Here is a 20,726-nt window from a genome sequence, read left to right as displayed (position 1 = left end):
AGCCTTTTTTTCTTGGCAAGTTAGAAAAGCAAATTTTAAGACTATTACAAAGGTATTAATATATCAAATGGCAAGTGAAGGAGAGGGCAGCTTTGTTTTTAGAACTCGCAAGTGCTTTAAGCAGGTAAGAATCATTGGATATACTGTTGAGCATTCACTACTTTAAAACTGTGTTGATCTGTATTCTTTCATTCAACAAATACGTAGAATACTACTGATTCAGCACATGGCTCTGATAAACAACCGTATAAACACATTGTTCTTACCAATAATCAGCTTCTAATCTGGCTCTGAAGACAAGGCATTCCTATGAAGATTTCAACAATAATACAATGTAGTATATAATTAAACATGAAAAACAAAAGACTCAAACAATAACCTATAGTTTAGATGAGGAAGAAAGCAATGTGAAGAGAAACAGATGAGGAGATTTCAAGTAGACCCTTAAGGGTTTTCAGACTCAATTCTAAACTGATGAAGTTTGTCTTAAATACATCTCATCTGAACAAGACTCCAGCTCAACTCCTGTCAATAAATGTTCACTGAATAAACAAGTGAATAAATAAATGACCCTAAACATGCAATTCTGCAACCATTCTGAATAAATATGTACTTGTAGTTCTGGGACCATTCAAATATGAGATTACTGCAGACATGAAAATATAACAGGAAAGACCCTAAACCAGTGGTTCCTAACAGAAGGGGATTTTACCCTCCAGGGAACATTTGGCAATGTCTAGAGACATTTTGGTTGTCACAACCGGGGAGAGGCTACTGGCATCTAGCAGGTAAAGGCCAGGGATGCTGCTAAACATCCTTCACTGCATAGGACAATCTCCTACAACAAAGAAATATTCATTTCAAAATGTCAATAGTATCAAGGTAGAGAAACTCTGATCTAAATATTAGTTTTTAAATTCCAGGAGTCATAGAGTCTAGGGTAAAGAGACAGTACTAAAGTAGATAATAATCCAAATATGTAAGGTATTTAAAAGTCCTTTTTCTTACATTTTCTAGGCCAGCATGTGAAATCTGAATTCTGACGTCTAAAAGATAACACAGCTATCTCTAAAGCTTGCAGGGGCTAAATGTCTATTATATGTGTGAGTTTAGAGGTAGGAGCTAGATTACATAGGGTCATTGAAGACAGGTTGTACAAAGAAGCTGTTCAATAAATGTTAAAGACTCAACAAGACAAACTTAACTGGACAAATAAACAAAACATTAATCATAGGCTGGTAGCTCCCAGTTTCTCAGGAGTTTCATAGATTTGTGTGTCGTCAACTAACAGTCAGAACTGGGCAGGCCAGGCAAACAGGCTAAGGAAAACCAGGACACAGGCTGTAGCCCGAATGCCCAGGAATAATGTCGGTTTCCCTAAAATGACACCACAAGCTTAGGAGACAAGGGGTGATAATGAAAAAAAACCGAAATAGACATGAAAAGGGAAAGTATAAAAGAACTCAAATAAGCATAAGCCTAGGAAGTACAGTAAGGACTAGCCGGAGCTGGAAAGGCAAAGGGAGGAAATCAGGTTGTTTTCTCAACTGATCTTCGTAATAAAAAGGGACGGAGTTACATCAAATTAAAATAAATAAATAAGACTACTCTGAAGAATTTCTGTTTTGATGATTCACTACATATATGTTGTGCTGATTTTTTTAAAATGAATATTCAATGTAAAAATGCTCTTTGTTTTCTAAGACCTAGTAGCTTTATGACCAAAGAACTGGACTTGCCGAGTTCTGTGGTCATAAAGCATCAGTGACCTCCAAATTCACAATTTCGTGCCATCTGAAACAGCCTATACATTTCCAGATACTAAAAAAAAAAACCGTCCTAAACCACCTGTCAAAATACTCAAGGAGGAGTGAAGTATGGCAGCGGGATGACAGTATATGCCTGACAGAGCCTCTCTCCCCAGGAATTACAGCATTTCAGTTCACTTGCTAATTATCTCCTGAAAAGCTTAGCACGAGTCCTTTTGAAGCTCCATCTGCTGCTGAATAAAGTTTGGGAGTGTTAATGGTCTATTTATTTTACAAATGCCAATCCTGTTAAATGCTGGATAGCCCATGAAGTTCATAAAAGTGGAGCACATGGTCCTTCACACAACTCATACAAGATGGATATAAATTAATTTCTCAGAGTCACAGTAATTGTATTTCAGTTGCATTAAAAACTATCATAGAACCTAAGAGATTGTTTTTGTAATTTTAAATACTATTGCTTATTTTGTGGAAAAAAGACCTGAACATGGTTAAGAACACTAAGAGGCTGATAACATTTGACACAATTTATTAAAGAACATCCTATTCTCTGAATCCTTTTTCCTGAATTAAAACATTTTTAAAGCATAAACAGACTTATTTGGAGGAAGTGTAGCTCGTGTTTTCCCAGAAAAGTAATAAGGTAATTAAAAAGCATACTTTCTCACATTAAAGGTACTCATTATATAATGTAAAACTTAAGCTACAAGCAATCTGTTTCACTATAATATTGGGAAGAACGAAAATAATTTGTTGATAGAAGAAAATTGTTCACCCCAACCTGATTACCCATACTGAAGAAAAAAGGGTAAATAATATTTGTGCATTAAAATTGACAGTCTATTCACAAGTAGATGAATATACCGAAGTAATCAACACAATGAAAGCTTAGTATATATCTAGAACAGGAGAAAAGGATACCAAGATTCCTGACATCCATTCCCAGCTCTTTCAATGACCCTCTGTAATATTAGCCTAATCATTAAGTCCATCGTTACCTCCCGTTCCTCATCTAAAAGAATGGGGGAAAAGGGAGACACTGCTCTCTAAATGCAGTGTTTCACAACTGTGAGTAGGTGAGGTTTCATAGGAATCAAGAGGTCTCTGGCTGAAAAGGAAGATCACCAGAAAGAAAGCCTGGTGGCAAATACTATTCAACCAGTTTTGACCTACAAAATGGAAATTTCCGTGGTTCACTAATACTTACAAAACCTGAGAATCTGGGATAATTTTATACCACAAAACAATAGGTTACTTGATTACAAACAAAAGAAAGGCCAAAACAAAACAAAATAATCCCCAAACAAGGTAAACTTTAATTTTATCAAGAATTTCATCACTTAAAACTCAAAAGAAGCCAGGCACAGTGGCACATGCCTGTAATCCCAGCTATTTAGGAAGCTGAGGCTGGAAGATTACTGGAACCCAGGAGTTTAAGTCCAGCCTACAGAACATAGCAAAACCCCAACTCTAAAAATCAAACAAACGAACAAACAAACAAACAAAAACACCTCAAACAATATGAACAGTAGAAAGGATAAATTGTGGTAGGCTCATACAACAGAAGACTATACGGCAATGAAAGGAAAACTGACATTGTAAGCAACAATATGGATGTATCTCAGACAATGTTGAGCAAATGAAGCCACATCAAAAGATTATATAGTGTATAATTCCGTTTATATGTAGTCCAAAACAGCAAAACTAATTTATGGTATTAGATGTCAGAATAGCAGTTACCTTTGAGGGATGAATCATAATCTAGGAGGAGACACCAGGAAACCTGCTAGGTGCTGGAAATGTTCTCTATCTGTTCTGGGCAATGGTTATGTATGTACAAAGTCATTGGCCTGCACATTCAAGACTTGTAAACTTTATTTAAGTTACACTTTAATTTTTTTAAGGATGTATAAAATCAGTATCCTTAAAAATACATTTATTGCTCAATTTGTCCACACTATAACAGATAATCTATTAACTATAGTATCTCTAAATTCAATAGCAACCAATGTAGCTTATCAACTTTAAGAAAATGAGACGAAAGGCACTGCTAATGTCATTGAGGAATTCAGAAACTTGACTGTACTTTAGGATTCCTAAAAATTTCACAGTCCCAGGTAAGAGCAATTCAGTGTTGCTCTATTAGTAACTTATAATGGGACACTGTTGTTTTGGGGTCAGAAACTTGTATGTTTGTTGTTTTTACAGTTAGAAATATACAGAGTAGTCTAGATACCCTTGATGGTGATGGTTGTGGTAAGAGTGAGCATTATACATCATCTAAAACAACACTGAATGTGCCAGAAACAAACATGGCTTTCCCTTGGGATGGACAAAACTCCTAACTGTGGTCTATGAGGTCACTCTCGGTCAGATCCTTCTGCCTCTGCAGCCTCACCTCACACTGTGTTCCTCAGTTTCTCCACTTCAGCCTTCTCTCACTTTGACCCTATCTCATCCTTACCATGCTCTCTCCGAGCATACTTCTTCACATGCTACTCTCTGTGTCTGCTGGGCCCTTCTATCCCTCTTTTTCTTAGATTAATACCCACTCATCTTTCAGTTCAAATAGCACTTGGTCAGGAAGCCTTCCTTAACTCTTTCATTTTAGAACCTCATAACACCTTATATCTCTTCTTCGAAGTCCTTTATCGTGGTTGCAGGTTTATATTTGTTGTATGACAGACTTCCTCAACAATGAAATTATAAGCTTTTTTACAACATACATCTGTGTTTGGTTTTGCTCATTCACTATCCTGCTTATGAAAGGGTGGCCAGAGAAGTAGACAAGGGAAGAGAATATTTGAGAGGAAAGAAAGGGTAAAAGACTTAGTTGCCTGACTATTGTGGAAAAAATAATCCCAGGAAGGCAAAAGAAAAATGAAACAATTAGTGATGTTGAAGACAAGTTTTAATGGTAAGTTTTAATGGAAGTACTTGCCGCTGTAGAACAAATAGGAGCTATGTGCCTAGGTATATTCATCCTGTATGGCCTAACGCTGGCCTTAAGACTTTCGTTTCCAGTATTTTTAAACATTCATCTTTGATATAAAGACACTTCATTTCTGGAATGACTCATTAATCACTTCTTACATCACATACAAAATAAAGCCAATAGGAAATCATAAATGAACATAATCTTATATGGTTTCTCACAGCATTTTCTTAATGAATGACCTAGATGTCTTCTATTTTGAAAACAACAAATTTATATTCAAGTGAAACAGGATTTTCCCAGGTAAAAATTATTACATACTTGCCTGTGATTAAAAACCTAAAAACCAACACTTGAGCAAACCATCAGATAATGTGACACAGATATTAAATGAAATCTTGAGGTTGGGTTTTGTGGCTCAAATCAGTGTACAGTCACTATAATAGTGAGCTGATTTTCCTAGTAGTTGACAACATGGGCTTTGGAATGGAGCTGTCTGGTATGAATCTTGGCTCTGTTTATTAATAGCTATAACCCTGACAAAGTTACATAACTTCTTTGTGCTATAGTTTCCTTATCTGTAAAATGGGATGATAATAATAATACATACTTCGTAGTACTGTTGTAAGGATTTTAAAAGTTAATATGTGTGAAGTGCTGAGAACAGTGCTGGACTATAAGTAAGCAGCCTCTGTTAACTATTATTAGTATCACATTAAATATTATATTCAGCTCCTACAGAAACACCACATGGAAAAATGTACATAGGGAAATATTTTGAATCATTAAATTTGAATTCCAAGGCAAATTTCATGTTAATAAGGTAATTAATCTATATTTTAGAATCAAGATTTTAGTGGCTTTAGTATAATAAACCCTCTTTTTTATTTTAAATCCCAGAAGCTAAAGTAGAACCTTCTTTTTTTTTTTGTTTTTTTTTTTGTGACAGGGTCTCAATCTGTGACCAAGGCTGGAGTGCAGTGGCAATTCTGGCTCACTGCAACCTCTGACACCTGGGCGCTCAAGTGATACTCCTGCCTCAGCCTTCCAAGTAGCTGGGACTACAGGCGCGGGCCACCATGCCCGGCTAATTTTTTAATTTTTTGTAGAGATGGGGTTTTGCTGTGTTGCCCAGGTTGGTCTCGAACTCCTGAGCTCAGGTAATCCATCTGCTCTCTGCCTCACAAAGTGCTGGGATTACAAGTGTGAGCCACTGCACCCAGCCTGAGAACCTTCCTCTTTGAAAGGCCATGAGAAGTCAAAAAAAACCTTTTCTGATTTGATTCCATTTTTAAACAGCAGAGATAGCATATACTAATAAGTCAAAAGTGGGTAAGATATTACATAGGAAGTGATTTCAGAAACAAGTAATTGCTTCATTCCTGAAATATAAAATAATGAGTCTGTTCTATATTTGTAACAACTTTTAGAGCTGAAAAAAAAAATGAACACATTTCCATCAGTACTCTTACCACAATCAAGTTCTGCTAACCAGAAAGAAGAACATGGCCATCTTAGATATCAATGAATCGTGAGGGAATGACCAGGGGAGAGGAGGGCATGTTTTCAGCTTAACTCTCTACATGAAGTTTCTGGCTGTCCAAATTGGGTTTTTCTGATATCGCAGTGAAATGCTGGGCACCGGGCTCTAGAATGATTTCAACTAGTTAAGTACTATGTAAGAGAGAAAGTAGTCTGAAAAATGACCCAGTTATTTTTAAAGGAATTGTAAATTAGAGGCCTGAATGGTCTCAAATGGCTATTTGAACTTTATTGTACTATAGAAATTCACTGCCAAATTATTTACCTCAGGGTTTGCAAACATACAGGGTTGGACTGATAAATGTACCGCCACTAAATTATAGGAAGGGAAATGAGACAAGAGGAGTGGGTCTACTACTTTCTAAAGTATCTCTTCTCAAACTTCTAACTCAACATGTTGACATATCAAGAGATCACTCTGCATGACTAAATGATCAGAGTATCTGCTTTCTAATACTAATATTATTTTATTTGTATCTCTACAATGATTGTTACGGTTTGGGAAAATAATTTTAATCTATGTGATTTCTCAGTTAAATAATGTGCACTGTGACAGAAATCTACATTTTTCTTCAAGGCACTGATTCTATGGAGAAGAAGATGTTGCCCTCCCCCACCCCCCTGCCCAATTGTGATTTTTAGTTGTCACAATTATGGGGTCGGGGCAGAGAACAGCATCCCACAAGGAAGAATTATCTTGTCCAAAGTTAACAGTGCTAGGCTGGGCACAGTGGCTCATGCCTGTAATCCCAGCACTTTGGGAAACCGAGGTGGGAGGATCACCTGAGGTCAGGAGTTCCGACCAGCCTGACCAACATGGTGAACCCCTGTCTCTACTAAAACTACAAAAATGTGCCGGGCGTGGTGGCGTGCGTCTGTAATCCCAGTTACTCGGGAGGTCAAGGCAGGAGAATCGCTTGAACCCGGGAGGTGGAGATTGCAGTGAGCAGAGACAGCGCCACTGCACTCCAGCCTGGGTGACAGAGCGAGACTCTGTCTCAAAAACAACAACAACAACAAAGTTAATGGTGCTGAGGTTGAGAAACCTCGCTCCATATTTAGGAGGTATGGTACTTTTAAGTAACTTTTGACATTTTAATTGTGTTTTAGGACGAAAGTAGCATCTACATCAAATCACATTTTTAAAAACTCTAACGCCAATTAAAGTTGCCTTTTCAATCTTAGCTCCTAACTATGTTTCCTGTCAACATAAATGAGATACATCGCGGCAATGTCATGACTGCACAAATCAACTCTGTGTAACACTGAACATGAAATAAAACAGTATAAAATTAAAATCATGTTTTCACTGGCAAGGGGTTTGGTTTTTCAGTTAGAGTGCTCACAGAAAAATAGTCTATTAGGTACTGCATTGTTTTAAAATTTAAAATTCCGGCCTTATTTTGGCACTAGTTTGAGGAGTAGGTATTTCCCTTTACTCCGTTGTTCTTCGTCATAATTCTGAACTGTCAAAACCCTGCCTTGCAAAAATGTTTGCGTACAGAATCAAATGCTGGGAAAATTGCCTAGAAAATTACTCTAAGATTACGTAAGGTTTTTTTTTTTTTTAATGGCTAACACGCATAGCGATTTACAAATAGTAAGAGTCAAGTTCTGTGCTCCCAGAGATCGAACTGAATTTTTAAAAATGCAGGTAAACTTTCAGACTTTCTGACCTGGGGTCTGTTTAAAGACTTTACCCTTGGTATAATCTGTACTGTAAAATGGCCTATTATAATATCAACTCAAAATGTTCTCACCGTTTAAGAATAAAAGCATACACACACAAATATACACAGCATAAATACTGAAATACAGATGTGTTCTTTCACTTAGCTTATTTTTTCTGACTATTCTAGAAAATTATGAAGCTTAATCACACACCTAGCGTGTTTTGAAGATTTAACAATCTTTGGATTGTACCTTTGTAGGACCAGCAACCGGTCTATTATTATAATATTTTTCACGAGATTCCACAGCATGTACTTACTGATAATAAGTGACGAAAGGAAAAGGGGCCGATTTCTCTCTTCCCTCCGTAGGCTTTTCGCGAGCGCCTCCTGAGCGCCCCGCAGGGGTCGGGACGCAGGGTGGAGTCCCGAGCGGCGCGCCCAGCCGGTAGCTACCATTACCTGGACCCCGGGCGGCGGGACCCCGGTCCGCCCCGCACCCGCGCCGCGGCCAGCCCTTCCCTGCACTCACCCGTCACGCGAATGGACTCCAGCATCGTTCCCCCGAGGCCCGGGGCGGCGGGCTCCGCGGGCTCAGGGGAAAGGGCCGCGCAGGGGCGGGCCGGGCGGCCCCTAGTCTCTGACCCGGGCCTCAGTGGAGGGTGCGCGGCGGGAGGCGGCTGTCCGCTACCTGGAGCAGGATAAGGAGGGTAATGGCGGACGAAGACGTACGGACACTGACTGTGAGCAGCGCTTCCACCAGCCCGCAGATGCTGGAAGATACACACGGCGGCCCTACGGTGCCCGGCAGCGCTTAGAACCTGCCACCGTGACGTAGCAGCTGCGCCGGTTGCTAGGAAACTGCCCCCGGGGTCCGCGCGCGCTGCGCTTCCCGGAGCCTGCGCGCCGCTGGGGGCGCTAGTGCGACGAAGGCCGGCGGGCAGCGAGAGAGAGTGGGAGGAACTACAACTCCCGGCGTGCGCAGCGCGGGCTAGTGTCTCCGGGGCTTGTGGCTGTGCCCGCGAGCGGCTGGGGTCTCCCGCTAGTCGGATAACGCATGTTGACTGATCTTTCAGAGACGTTTGTACCCTTTTAAAGGGGACTGAACTCCATGGTGCGCTGTGACACTCGGCCCTAACTGCAAATAGCAAAGCCAGTCCTTCCGCTTAGGAGGTGCGGGGAAGCTAAAACACCTTTAGGTTGAGCTAGTAAGAGTGAAAAGTGCAAGAGGCTCAATGACCACTTGACAGTACCCCAGCATACTATCCTTAATACTGAAATTCACACTGTAGCTTGTGATTCTGCAATTGATAAGGGCTTAATGTTATTTTCAGTTTATTATTCATTTTCACATTAGCAAGTGTGAAAATTTAATCTTTTACAATAACTGGGAGGCAGGCCGCGGTGGCTCATGTCTGTAATCCTCGCACTTTGGGAGGCCAAGGCGGGTGGATCGTTGGAGGCCAGGAGTTGGAGACCAGCCTGGGCCACATGGCGAAAACTCAACTCTACTAAAAACACAAAAAATTAACAAATCGTGGCGGCGCACTTCTGTAGTCCCAGCTACTCGGGAGGCCGAGGCAGGAGGACTGCTTGAGTCTGGGAGGTGAGCATGCAGTGGGCCATGGTCGCGCCACTGCAGCACTCCAGCCTGGGTGACACGGTGAAACTTAAAAAAAAAAAAAAAACAGTGGGAATGGGAAATGTAGACTAAACCATTCAACAAACATTTTTTGAGACCCTAACGTGTGCAAGGTTCTGAGTCAGGCTTTGAGGACATCAAGGGGAATGAAATAAGCCTAGTGGAGCTTACAGTCTAGGAAGAGCTCATGAGATAGTGCTGGCAACTGTCAGTCTTCATCCTCAAGGCTGAGGTAAGACATGGAAATAATGGGGTGTGTTTTCAAACTCAGGAACAAAAGAAAGTTGAATATCAGGACCGTCAAACTCTGAGAATGTCAGACAACTTGTGAGAAATTGTTTCTTTTTCATCACTTAGGAGAGAACAGTGGAAATATAACTATATCACAAATACTGGATAACCTCACTTCATATTCTGTCTTCAAATCCTGTGAATACTATCTTCGAAATACATCCAGAGTCTAGCCACTTGCTACCACTCTGGTTCAAGCCACCACCACCTCTTGTCTGGATTATAGCAGTCTTCTAGACCGTCTCTGTATTCCCACCCTACCCTCTTTCACACTGTTCTCAAAACTCAGTGGCCAGAATGAACCTGTGAAAAAATCAGATCATGTCACTCTGTTCAAAACCTTCAGTGGCTTCCTTTCCTGTGAAGTCCTTTATGACCTAGCCTCCTGTCACCCCTTTGATCTCATCTCCAACTACTTCCTCCCCCATAGACACACTGGCCTCCTTGATATTCCTCAATTCCAGGCACTATTTCACCTCAAGGCCTTTGCAACTTGGAATTCTCCCCGCATGGAATGTTCTACCCTCAGATATCTGCAGGACTATCTCCCTTGCTTCCTCAGGACTTAACCCAAATGTCACTTCTTCGTGAACCCTTCCCTGGCCACTCTATTTAAAATTCTACTCCTTCATATTTCCTATAGCCCTTCTCTGCTTTATTTTTTTACTTAGCACTTAACATTGTCTAATTTATTACATATTTTATTGATTTATCATAACTATTGTCTGATATTTTATCCCTAGAATAAAATTTCCACAAGTGCAGTGATTTTTGTTTGTTCACTGCTATATCCCTGCACCAAGAAGAGTGACTGGCACGTAGCAGGCCCTCAGTAAATATTTGTGAATTAATGAATAAGTAGACAATAGAAAGTGTGTGCATTTATAATGATAACTAAAATAATATGGAATTATATCAAATGGACCAATAGATGAAGAACAAATCTGCTTTGGGTTAAAACACTTGCTATAGTAATGAGCAATGAATCTGTTGCATTTGTAAGAGTAGTAATTCTTGCAACATATGTCCTAAGGAAAAAGGCTCTAAATGAACCATGCTGTTGGCTTCCTTATATACCCAGAATTCTGAAAGCTGTTTTCCAAGTTTGCTATAAATGCATCTATACCTCTACAAATTTCTAGTTTTTAAACTGCAGTTTAAGAGCAGTTTAAGAGCTATTTCTCAAAAAAGTCTGTCACTGTAGTTTAAGAGCTATTTCTCAAAAAAGAAAGCCTCCTAAAAGATGTTACCAAGTCATATGTTCAGTGTCTGTGCAGTTTACTCTGAATGCTTTTACTAAAGTATGTTTAATCATATTGCCTATTTTCATTATATTTTAAGTAACCAAGATATATATTATCTTCCTGATTCCACAGGTATTTATTTATATAGAAGACACTGGGCTTGGTGTTTTTGGAGTATATAACAAAACATGATACCTATCCTCAAGGAAAGTCCTGACTAGTAGGGAATATTTTCTTTTTTTTTTTCTTTTTTTTTTTTTTTGAGACAGAGTCTCGCTCTGTTGCCCAGGCTGGAGTGCAGTGGCCGGATCTCAGCTCACTGCAAGCTCCACCTCCCAGGTTTACACCATTCTCCTGCCTCAGCCTCCCGAGTAGCTGGGACTACAGCGCCCGCCACGTCGCCCGGCTAGTTTTTTGTATTTTTTAGTAGAGACGGGGTTTCACCGTGTTAGCCAAGATGGTCTTGATCTCCTGACCTCGTGATCCACCCGTCTCGGCCTCCCAAAGTGCTGGGATTACAGGCTTGAGCCACCGCGCCCGGCCGGGAAGATTTTCTATAAAATACATGCATGTGTGTATATATATGTACATGCATACATACATATAAAAATTAGAAAATGTTGTGTATTCTAATTTCAACATGTCATTAAAATTAAGAATGCCAAAAATAAACAAATTTGATGCCTCTGTAGTTAGCCTACCTGAAATATTACTTCATTCTTTACTTTTATAATTATTTTTATGTTCACCCTACCAATATTTTCCTGTGGACCATTTTTAAATTTCTTTAGTGATAAGTACCATATAAAGGTATTTATCAATGTAATCAAAACATTTTTAAAATCTATTATCTGTGTATTATTGAAGCACTCTTGCTAACAAATTCATGAATACAAAGAGTTTATCCAATTTCTTATAAAACTTGTACTGTTACCAGCTCCTTTTACTATTCCCATCTATGCAATTATTCACCCTCATCAAGCTTTCTGCATCTGCTTTGTTAATTACTGATTTGTGCTATGCCTGCTTAGTGTTTCCATTGGGTTCAGCATCTGCAGCTGTCCAGTTGGCTGCTTTTCAGTCAGCATTGTTTTTACATATCCACAAGAACAATGAACAATCTCATCTTTCTGAGAAATTTTCCTTTATACCTGTTTCTACATTAACCATTAATATTGAGACAAGATGATTGACTTAATTATGTTACTGCTCCATTTTTAGGGCACTAATTTCAAGATCAAGTTAGGAATTTATTAAAATTGCTTTTGTTTTTATTTTTATTTATTTATTTTTTCTTTTGAGACAGAGTTTTGCTCTTTTTTTTGCTCAGGCTGGAGTGCAGTGGCGTGATCTTGGCTCACTGCAAACTCTGCCTCCTGGGTTCAAGTGATTCTCCTGCCTCAGCCTCCTGAGCAGCTGGGATTACAGGCGTGCGCCACCATGCCCGACTAATTTTGTATTTTTAGTAGAGACAGGGTTTCACCATGTTGGCCAGGCTGGTCTCAAACTCCTGACCTCAGGTGATCTGCCCGCCTCAGCCTCACAAAGTGCGAGGATTATAGGCGTGAGTCACTGTCCCTGGCCATTAAAACTGATTTTAATAATTTATGTTTACCTTTAAGGATGCCCTTCACCCTTTTTAAAGTTTTATTAAACTTAAATTTTTCAATAATAACCAAAAATGCCATTGCAGTTGTCTTGCTGAGATATACTCACTTTCCTTTTATGGTCATCTTTATGTATTCTAGAAGCATTGTATTGTGGATCATTTTGATTAATGAATATCTGTAAGGATTATTTCCATTTAATTTTAGATTTAAAATAATAGAAAAATAGGTGTTTTGATAGAAATATTGTTATTTTATGTGTGGCAGGATTGTTATGTTATAGGTAAAGAACTTTTTAATTTTATTTCACTTTTTGTTTTGGGACAGGGGCTCACTCTGTCACCCAGGTTGGAGTGCAATGGCATGATCATGGTTCATGCCATGATTTTACCTAAGCCTCAGCCTCCCGAGTAGCTGAGACTACAGGCATGTGCCACCAGGCCAGGCGAAATTTTTATTTTTTTTTTGTAGAGTTGGGGTTTTGCCATGTTGCCCCGCTGTTTTTGAACTCCTGGACTCAAGCAATCTGACTGCCTCGGCCTCCCAAAATGCTAGGATTACAGATGTGAGCCACCATGCCCAGTAATTAACTATTTTTTTTACTTCGTCAGTGCTTGTTTAATTAACTACTCATGTTTATCTGTATATTGTTTTTACATGGTAGAACAGATGTTGACAAATGTTTATTTACTATTCATAAGTTAGTTGATGGAGTTTTGGTATAAAAAAAGTAAAAAAAGGTAAGTTATACCATCTGTGTGTAATAAGAGAAGATCATTTTCTTTTTAGAAAAAGAGATCAACATCCAGCTTGTTAAAGATTCAGGAGAGGTTTGATCGTTTACCTTGATAGGGCATAAAGGCTAGTAAAGACCAAGAAAGAGGAAGAGAGAGATGGGGTCTGGACAAGGCTGCCAGAAAGTGTTGCTACTGGAAGAAAAGTATATTATTTCACTTTTTTTTTTTTTTCAGAGACAGGGTCTCACTCTGTCGCCAAGGCTGGAGTGCAGTGGTGTGATCATAACTCCTCAGCTCAAGCGATCCTCCCACCCTGGCCTCCCAAGTAGCTGGGACCACAGGCACTTTTTGTAGAAATGGGGTCTTGCTTTGTTGCCCAGGCTGGTCTCAAATTCCTGGCCTCAAGCAATCCTCCCTCTGTAGCCTCTCAAAGTGCTGGGATTACAAGTGTCAGTCACCACACCCAGCCTATAATACTTCACTTTCTATAGCAGAAGTTCAGTTTTTTAAGAGCATATCATGCTTGCAACTGAAAAAAGTTTAATTTATTAAAAAGAGGTTTTTATCTTATTAACAAAAAATGAATTAGAACACTATATTTACTTACTTGTAAGTTTCAGATGAGAAACTTAAAAAATGGGGAGGGAAGCTTCTGCAGCCTATGGTTGTAAAAGAACAGAGCAACTCTAGTTGCAATACCTCAGACGCTGATAAGCATTACCAGAAGCCTCAGGGCAAACTGTAAACAATGTTTCTCGATTCATAAAACAGGAGGAAAAACAAAGAAATCTAGAAAATAGTTGGTAGAATTGGTTTTTCCTTGGCTTTTAAAAAAATTTCATTTGGGAGGCCGAGATGGGCAGATCACGAGGTCAGGAGATCAAGACCATCCTGGCTAACGCGGTGAAACTCTGTCTCTACTAAAAATACAAAAAAATTACCCGGGCGTGTTGGCGGACGCCTGTAGTTCCAGCTACTAGGGAGGCTGAGGGAGGAGAATGGCATGAACCCGGGAGGCGGAGCTTGCAGTGTGAGCCGAGATCGCGTCACTGCACTCCAGCCTGGGCAACGGAGCGAGACTCCGCCTCAAAAAAAAAAAAAAAAAAAAAAATTCAGCACAGTTTGAATGCTTTCAGGATGTCTATATCAAGAGAATGGAATGTTTTGCAGCATGTCTATATTCAGGAGAATGAAAAGCATTAAGTGGAAGTCAAATAAAAGAATGCTTTGTGAAATGCCTCTGCCTTTTCACCTCAATGAAAACAGAACAGCACAAAAACCCTGGGGAACACTGTGATTTTATATGTGTGTAAATGATGTTTTTAATGTTTGTTGGAAATGATTAAGGGAGGAAGGATGTTTTTTAATCAGCCAAAAAGATACTGCTCTTAATTATATTTTGGAGAAACCAAGATGTGCATTAACTTAACTCCTTCCAGATATTTAAGTTCCTATTATATACAAGGTAAAAAGATGATGAAAAAGATTGAAACCTACCTTTAAAGAACTTACTGATGGTATGTATATACATATGTAAAAATGATGGCTGGGCCTGGTGGCTCACGCCTGTAATCCCAACACTGTGGGAGGCCAAGGTGGGCAGATCACCTGAGGTCAGGAGTTCAAGACCATCCTGGCCAACATGATGAAACCCTGTCTATACTAAAAATTCAAAAATTAGCGGGGTGTGGTGGTGCATGCCTGTAGTCTCAGCTGCTCGGGAGGCTGAGGCAGGAGGATCACTTGAATCCCAGGGGTGGAGGTTGCAGTGAGCAAAGATGGTGCCACTGCACTCTAGCCTGGGCAACAGAGCAAGACTTCATCTCAAAAAAAAAAAAAGCAATAAAAATTATGTACATGCATCAATCAGTCCTTTAGCATATATGACAGGGATGCTAGGGTAAGTAAATCAGAGTCCCAGTTCTCATAGAACTTATACTGGGAGAAAAAAAACAACAACCAATTTAACAAAAGATATAATTTCAGATACAGATAGGTGCTATGAAGCACAGCAAATCAGGAAAGTATGCTAGATGGTAGGTAACTTGGAGTGATCAGGAAAGGCCTCTGAGAAAGTACCTTTGAGCTAAGGCTTGAAGAACAAATGTCAGCCGCTTGAAGAATAAGAGTCAGAATTTTTAGGGGACAAGCGATCTAGGCAAAGGGAATTGCAAAGCCAAAAGCCCTGAGATAAGAATGATTTGGCATGATCCCTGGACCCACATGAAGGTCAGTATGATTGAAGTCTAGTAAGCTGGGGGAAAGTGGGTAGGAGAATAGAGGTAGGCAGGGGCCAGGGAAGGGAGTTTTGACTTTATTCTTTATTTTTTAAAAATTTTTCATAGAGATGGGGGTCTCACTATGTTGCCTAGACTAGTCTGGGACTCTTGGCTTCAAGCAGTCCTCCGCCGTCTACCTCCCAAAGTGCCAGTATTACAGGCGTGAGCTACCACACCCAGCCTAATTTCAGTATTATTCCAAGTGCAATCAGAAGCGACTGGAGGATTTTTTTTTTTCTTTTTTGAGATGGAGTCTCACTCTGTTGCCCAGGCTAGAGTGCAGTGGCTCAATCTCAGCTCACTGCAACCTCCGCCTCCCGGGTTCAAGCGATTCTCCTGCCTCAGCCTCCCGAGTAGCTGGGACTACAGGTGCCTGCCACGATGCCCGGCTAATTTTTTGTATTTTTTAGTAGAGACAGGGTTTTACCGTGTTAGCCAGGATGGTCTTGATCTCTTGACCTCGTGATCTGCCTGCCTCAGTCTCCCAAAGTGCTGGGATTACAGGCATGAGTCACCGTGCCTGGCCATTTTATTTTATGTATATATATATTTGTGAGACACGGTCTCACTCTGTCACCCAGGCTGAGTGTAGTGGTGAGATCATAGCTCACTGCAGCCTCTACCTCCTGGGCTGAAGTGATGCTCCCACCTCAGACTCCTGAGTAGCTGTGACTACAGGCATGACCCACCACGCATGGCTAATTTTTTTTTTTTTGTAGAGACAAGGTCTCACTACGTTGCCCAGGCTGGTTTCGAACTCCTGGACTCAAGTGATCCTCCTGCCTTGCCCTCCCAAAGTGCTGGGATTATAGGCATGAGGTACTGCACCTGGCCCACTGGAGGATTTTAAACAGTGCAGTGACATGACATGATTTATGTTTTTAAAAGCTTGCCTTGGCATCTCTGAGGACAATGAATAAGAAGTTGAGAGTAGAAGCCGGGAGACCAAGTTGAGAGTAGAAGCAGGGAAACCAAGTAAGACCCTCTTGCAGTGGGCCAAGTGAGAGAGTGGTGATGGGTCTGAGTGGAAAGGGAGGTATGGAGAGGAAGAGGAGTAGAAGACTCAAGATACGTTCTGGAGGCAGAGTTGATCAGCAGGTTAGTGTGTGAATGGAGTAGGAAGAGTAGAAGGAGGAATTAAACATGACTCCTAGGATTTTGGCTTGAACAACTGGGTGGATAGTTGAAATGGAAAAGACTGGAGAACAGGTTTAGTGGGGAAATTCTATTTTGGATATGTCATGTTTAATATGCCAATTGATATCTAAGCTGAGATCTCTTTTTGAGAGAGGGTCTTGCTCTGTCACCCAGGTTGGAGGGCAGTGGCTCAAACATGGCTCAACCTCCTGCCTCAGCTTCCTATGTAGCTGGGACCACAGGCATGTCAAGGACACCCAGCTAATTTTTTGGTATTTTTCAGATATGGAGTCTCGCTTTGTTGCCAGGCTGGTCTCAAACTCCTCTGCTCAAGCAATCCTTCCATCTTGGCCTCCCTAAGTACTGGGATTGTAGGTGTGAGCCGCTGTGCCCAGCCCTCTAAGCCAAGATTTCAAATAGGCAGTTGGATTTCAGATCTCAAGGAAGAGACCAGGCTAGAGAAATAAATTTAGGAGACATTACTACATGGATGGAATTTTTTTTTTTTGTAAATGTTTTTTATCTTGTTTTTAATGGACATAATAATTGCACATGTTTATGGGATACAGTATGATGTTTCAGTGCATGTGTACATTGCATAATGGTCAAATTTAAAAATTAATTGTATTGATAGGAAAAGTGTTTGGCTATTTGTATACCTAAATGCTAACAGTGATGAGCTCTGGAATGTGGAACTGCTGGTAATTGTTCCCTTTTTCTTTTAGAGATTTTTGTACTTATTTTTAATAACAAACATATACTAATTTTATAATAAAAATAACAATGAAGCCATTTTCATTTTGAAAAATTAATTCCAATTGAAAAATATTGTATTAGAGCCACTTTCCAGGGTTTTCTTTCCTTTCTTTTTTTTTTTTTTTGTTTTTTTTTGAGGTTTTTATTTCATGAAATAGTAAACAAAATTTTAGATGATTATATGAGATATAACATAAAAGATATAACAAATAATTATTCAGATAAATACACTAGAAAAATGCACTTTTAACTGAATCTCACAATTGAAGTCTTTGAAATCCAATATGTAATTCCTGCATGTATTAAATATCTTGAACTTTAAGTTGTAAGAACAAGATTCAAAAACCCCTAAGACTTCTTTCTTTTTTCTTTAATTATTTTTTTTTATTATACTTTAAGTTCTAGGGTACATGTACACAACATGCAGGTTTGTTACATAGGTATACATGTGCCATGCTGGTTTGCTGCACCCATTAACTCATCATTTACATTAGGTATTTCACCTAATGCTATCCCTCCCCCTGCCCCCTCCACCCCACGACAGGCCCCGGTGTGTGACGTTCCCTGCCCTGTGTCAAAGTGTTCTCGTTGTTCAATTCCCACCTATGAGTGAGAACATGCGGTCTTTGGTTTTCTGTCCTTGGGATAGTTTGCTCAGAATGATAGTTTCTAGCTTCATCCATGTCCCTACAAAGGATATGAACTCATCCTTTTTTATGGCTGCATAGTATTCCGTGGTGTACATGTGCCACATTTTCTTAATCCAAGTCTTTGCTATTGTGAATAGTGCCACAATAAACATATGTGTACATGTGTCTTTATAGTAGCATGATTTATAATCCTTTGGGTATATACCCAGTAATGGGATGGCTGGGTCAAATGGTATTTCTAGTTCTAGATCCTTGAGGAATCGCCACACTGTCTTCCACAGTGGTTGAACTAGTTTACACTCCCATCAACAGTGTAAAAGTGTTCCTATTTCTCCACATCCTCTCCAGCACCTGTTGTTTCCTGACTTTTTAATGATCGCCATTCTAACTGGCGTGAGATGCTATCTCATTGTGGTTTTGATTTGCATTTCTCTGATGTTTAGTGATGATGAGCATTTTTTCATGTGTTGAAGGCCTTTTCTACATCTATTGAGATAATCATGTGGTTTTGTCATTGGTTCTGTTTATGTGATGGATTATGTTTATTGATTTGCATATGTTGAACCAGCCTTGCATCCCAGGGATGAAGCCAACTTGATCTTGGTGGGTAAGTTTTTTGATATGCTGCTGGATCTGGTTTGCCACTATTTTATTGAGGATTTTTGCATCGATGTTCATCAGGGGTATTGGTCTAAAATTCTCTTTTTTTGTTGTGTCTCTGCCAGGCTTTGGTATCAGGATGATGCTGGCCTCATAAAATGAGTTCAGGAGGATTCCCTCTTTTTCTATTGATTGGAATAGTTTCAGAAGGAATGGTACCAGCTCCTCTTTGTACCCTGGTAGAATTTGGCTGTGAATCCATCTGGTCCTGGACTTTTTTTGGTTGGTAGGCTATTAATTATTGCCTCAATTTCAGAGCCTGTTATTGGTCTATTCAGGGGTTCAACTTCTTCCTGGTTTAGTCTTGGGAGGGTGTATGTGTCCAGGAATTTATCCATTTCTTCTAGATTTTCTAGTTTATTTGTGTAGAGGTGTTATAGTATTCTCTGATGGTAGTTTGTATTTCTGTGGGATCGGTGGTGATATCCCCTTTATCATTTTTTATTGCATCTATTTGATTCTTCTCTCTTTCTTCATTACTCTTGCTCACGGTTTATCAATTTTGTTGATCTTTTCAAAAAACCATCTCCTGGATTCATTGATTTTTTGAAGGTTTTTTGTGTCTCTATCTCCTTCAGTTCTGCTCTGATCTTAGTTATTTCTTGCTTTCTGCTAACTTTTGAATTTGTTTGCTCTTGCTTCTCTAGTTCTTTTAATTGTGATGTTAGGGTGTCAATTTTAGATCTTTCCTGCTTTCTCTTGTGGGCATTTAGTGCTATAAATTTGCCTCTACGCACTGCTTTAAATGTGTCCCAGAGATTGTGGTACGTTGTGTCTTTGTTCTCATTGGTTTCAAAGAACATCTTTATTTCTGACTTCATTTCCTTATTTGCCCAGGAGTCATTCAGGAGCAGGTTGTTCAGTTTCCATGTAGTTGAGTGGTTTTGAGTGAGTTTCTTAATTCTGAGTTCTAATTTGATTGCAGTGTGGTCTGAGAGACAGTTTGTTGTGATTTCTGTTCTTTTACATTTGCTGAGGAGTGCTTTACTTCCAACTATGTGGTCAGTTTTGGAATAAGTGCGATGTGGTGCTGAGAAGAATGTATATTCTGTTGATTTGGGGTGGAGAGTTCTGTAGATGTCTATTAGGTCTGCTTGGTGCAGAGTAGAGTTCAAGTCCTGGATATCCTTGTTAACCTTCTGTCTCGTTGATCTGTCTAATATAGACAGTGAGGTGTTAAAATCTCCCATTATTATTGTATGGGAGTCTAAGTCTCTTTGTAGGTCTCCAAGGACTTGCTTTATGAATCTAGGTGCTCCTGTATCAGGTGCATATATATTTAGGATAGTTAGCTCTTCTTGTTGAATTGATCACTTTACCAGTATGTAATGGCCTTGTCTATTTTGATCTTTGTTGATTTAAAGTCTGTTTTATGAGAGACTAGGATTGCAACCCCTGCTTTTTTTTTTTTTTTTTTGCTTTCCATTTGCTTGGTAGATCTTCTTCCATCCCTTTATTTTGAGCCTATGTTTGTCTCTGCTTGTGAGATGGGTCTCCTGAATACAGCACACGGATGGGTCTTGACTCTGTATCCAATTTGCCAGTCTGCATCTTTTAATTGGGGCACTTAGCCCATTTACATTTAAGGCTAATATTGTTATGTGTTAATTTGATCCTGTCATTATGATGTTAGCTGGTTATTTTGCCCATTAGTTGATGCAGTTTCTTCCTAGCATCAGTGGTCTTTACAATTTGGCATGTTTTTGCAGTGGCTGGTACCAGTTGTTCCTTTCCATGTTTAGTGCTTCCTTCAAGAGCTCTTGTAAGGCAGGCCTGATGGTGACAAAATTTCTTAGCATTTGTTTGT

General features: G+C 39.7%; 1 protein-coding gene across 6 annotated transcripts in view; it reads right to left on the bottom strand.

The window, feature by feature from the left end:
• Positions 1 to 20,726, bottom strand: part of MATCAP2 (microtubule associated tyrosine carboxypeptidase 2) — a 66,068-nt gene that overhangs the window by 33,174 nt on the left and 12,168 nt on the right. For 4 of the 6 annotated variants that reach the window (XM_001103522.5, XM_002803321.4, XM_077996938.1 and 1 more), the window contains exon 1: positions 8,449 to 8,750. The exons of 1 other annotated variant lie outside the window; for it this stretch is intronic. In XM_001103522.5, coding sequence (XP_001103522.1) covers positions 8,449 to 8,473 — 25 coding nt within the window. In that variant the 5' untranslated portion in view covers positions 8,474 to 8,750. One more of the 6 variants, XM_002803322.4, reaches the window with a different exon arrangement.

This window comes from Macaca mulatta, chromosome 3 (assembly GCF_049350105.2).
Source record: "Macaca mulatta isolate MMU2019108-1 chromosome 3, T2T-MMU8v2.0, whole genome shotgun sequence".
Classification (NCBI taxonomy): domain Eukaryota; kingdom Metazoa; phylum Chordata; class Mammalia; order Primates; family Cercopithecidae; genus Macaca; species Macaca mulatta.
Note: the sequence above shows the minus strand (reverse complement) of the source record. Positions and strands in the feature narration are given on the sequence as shown.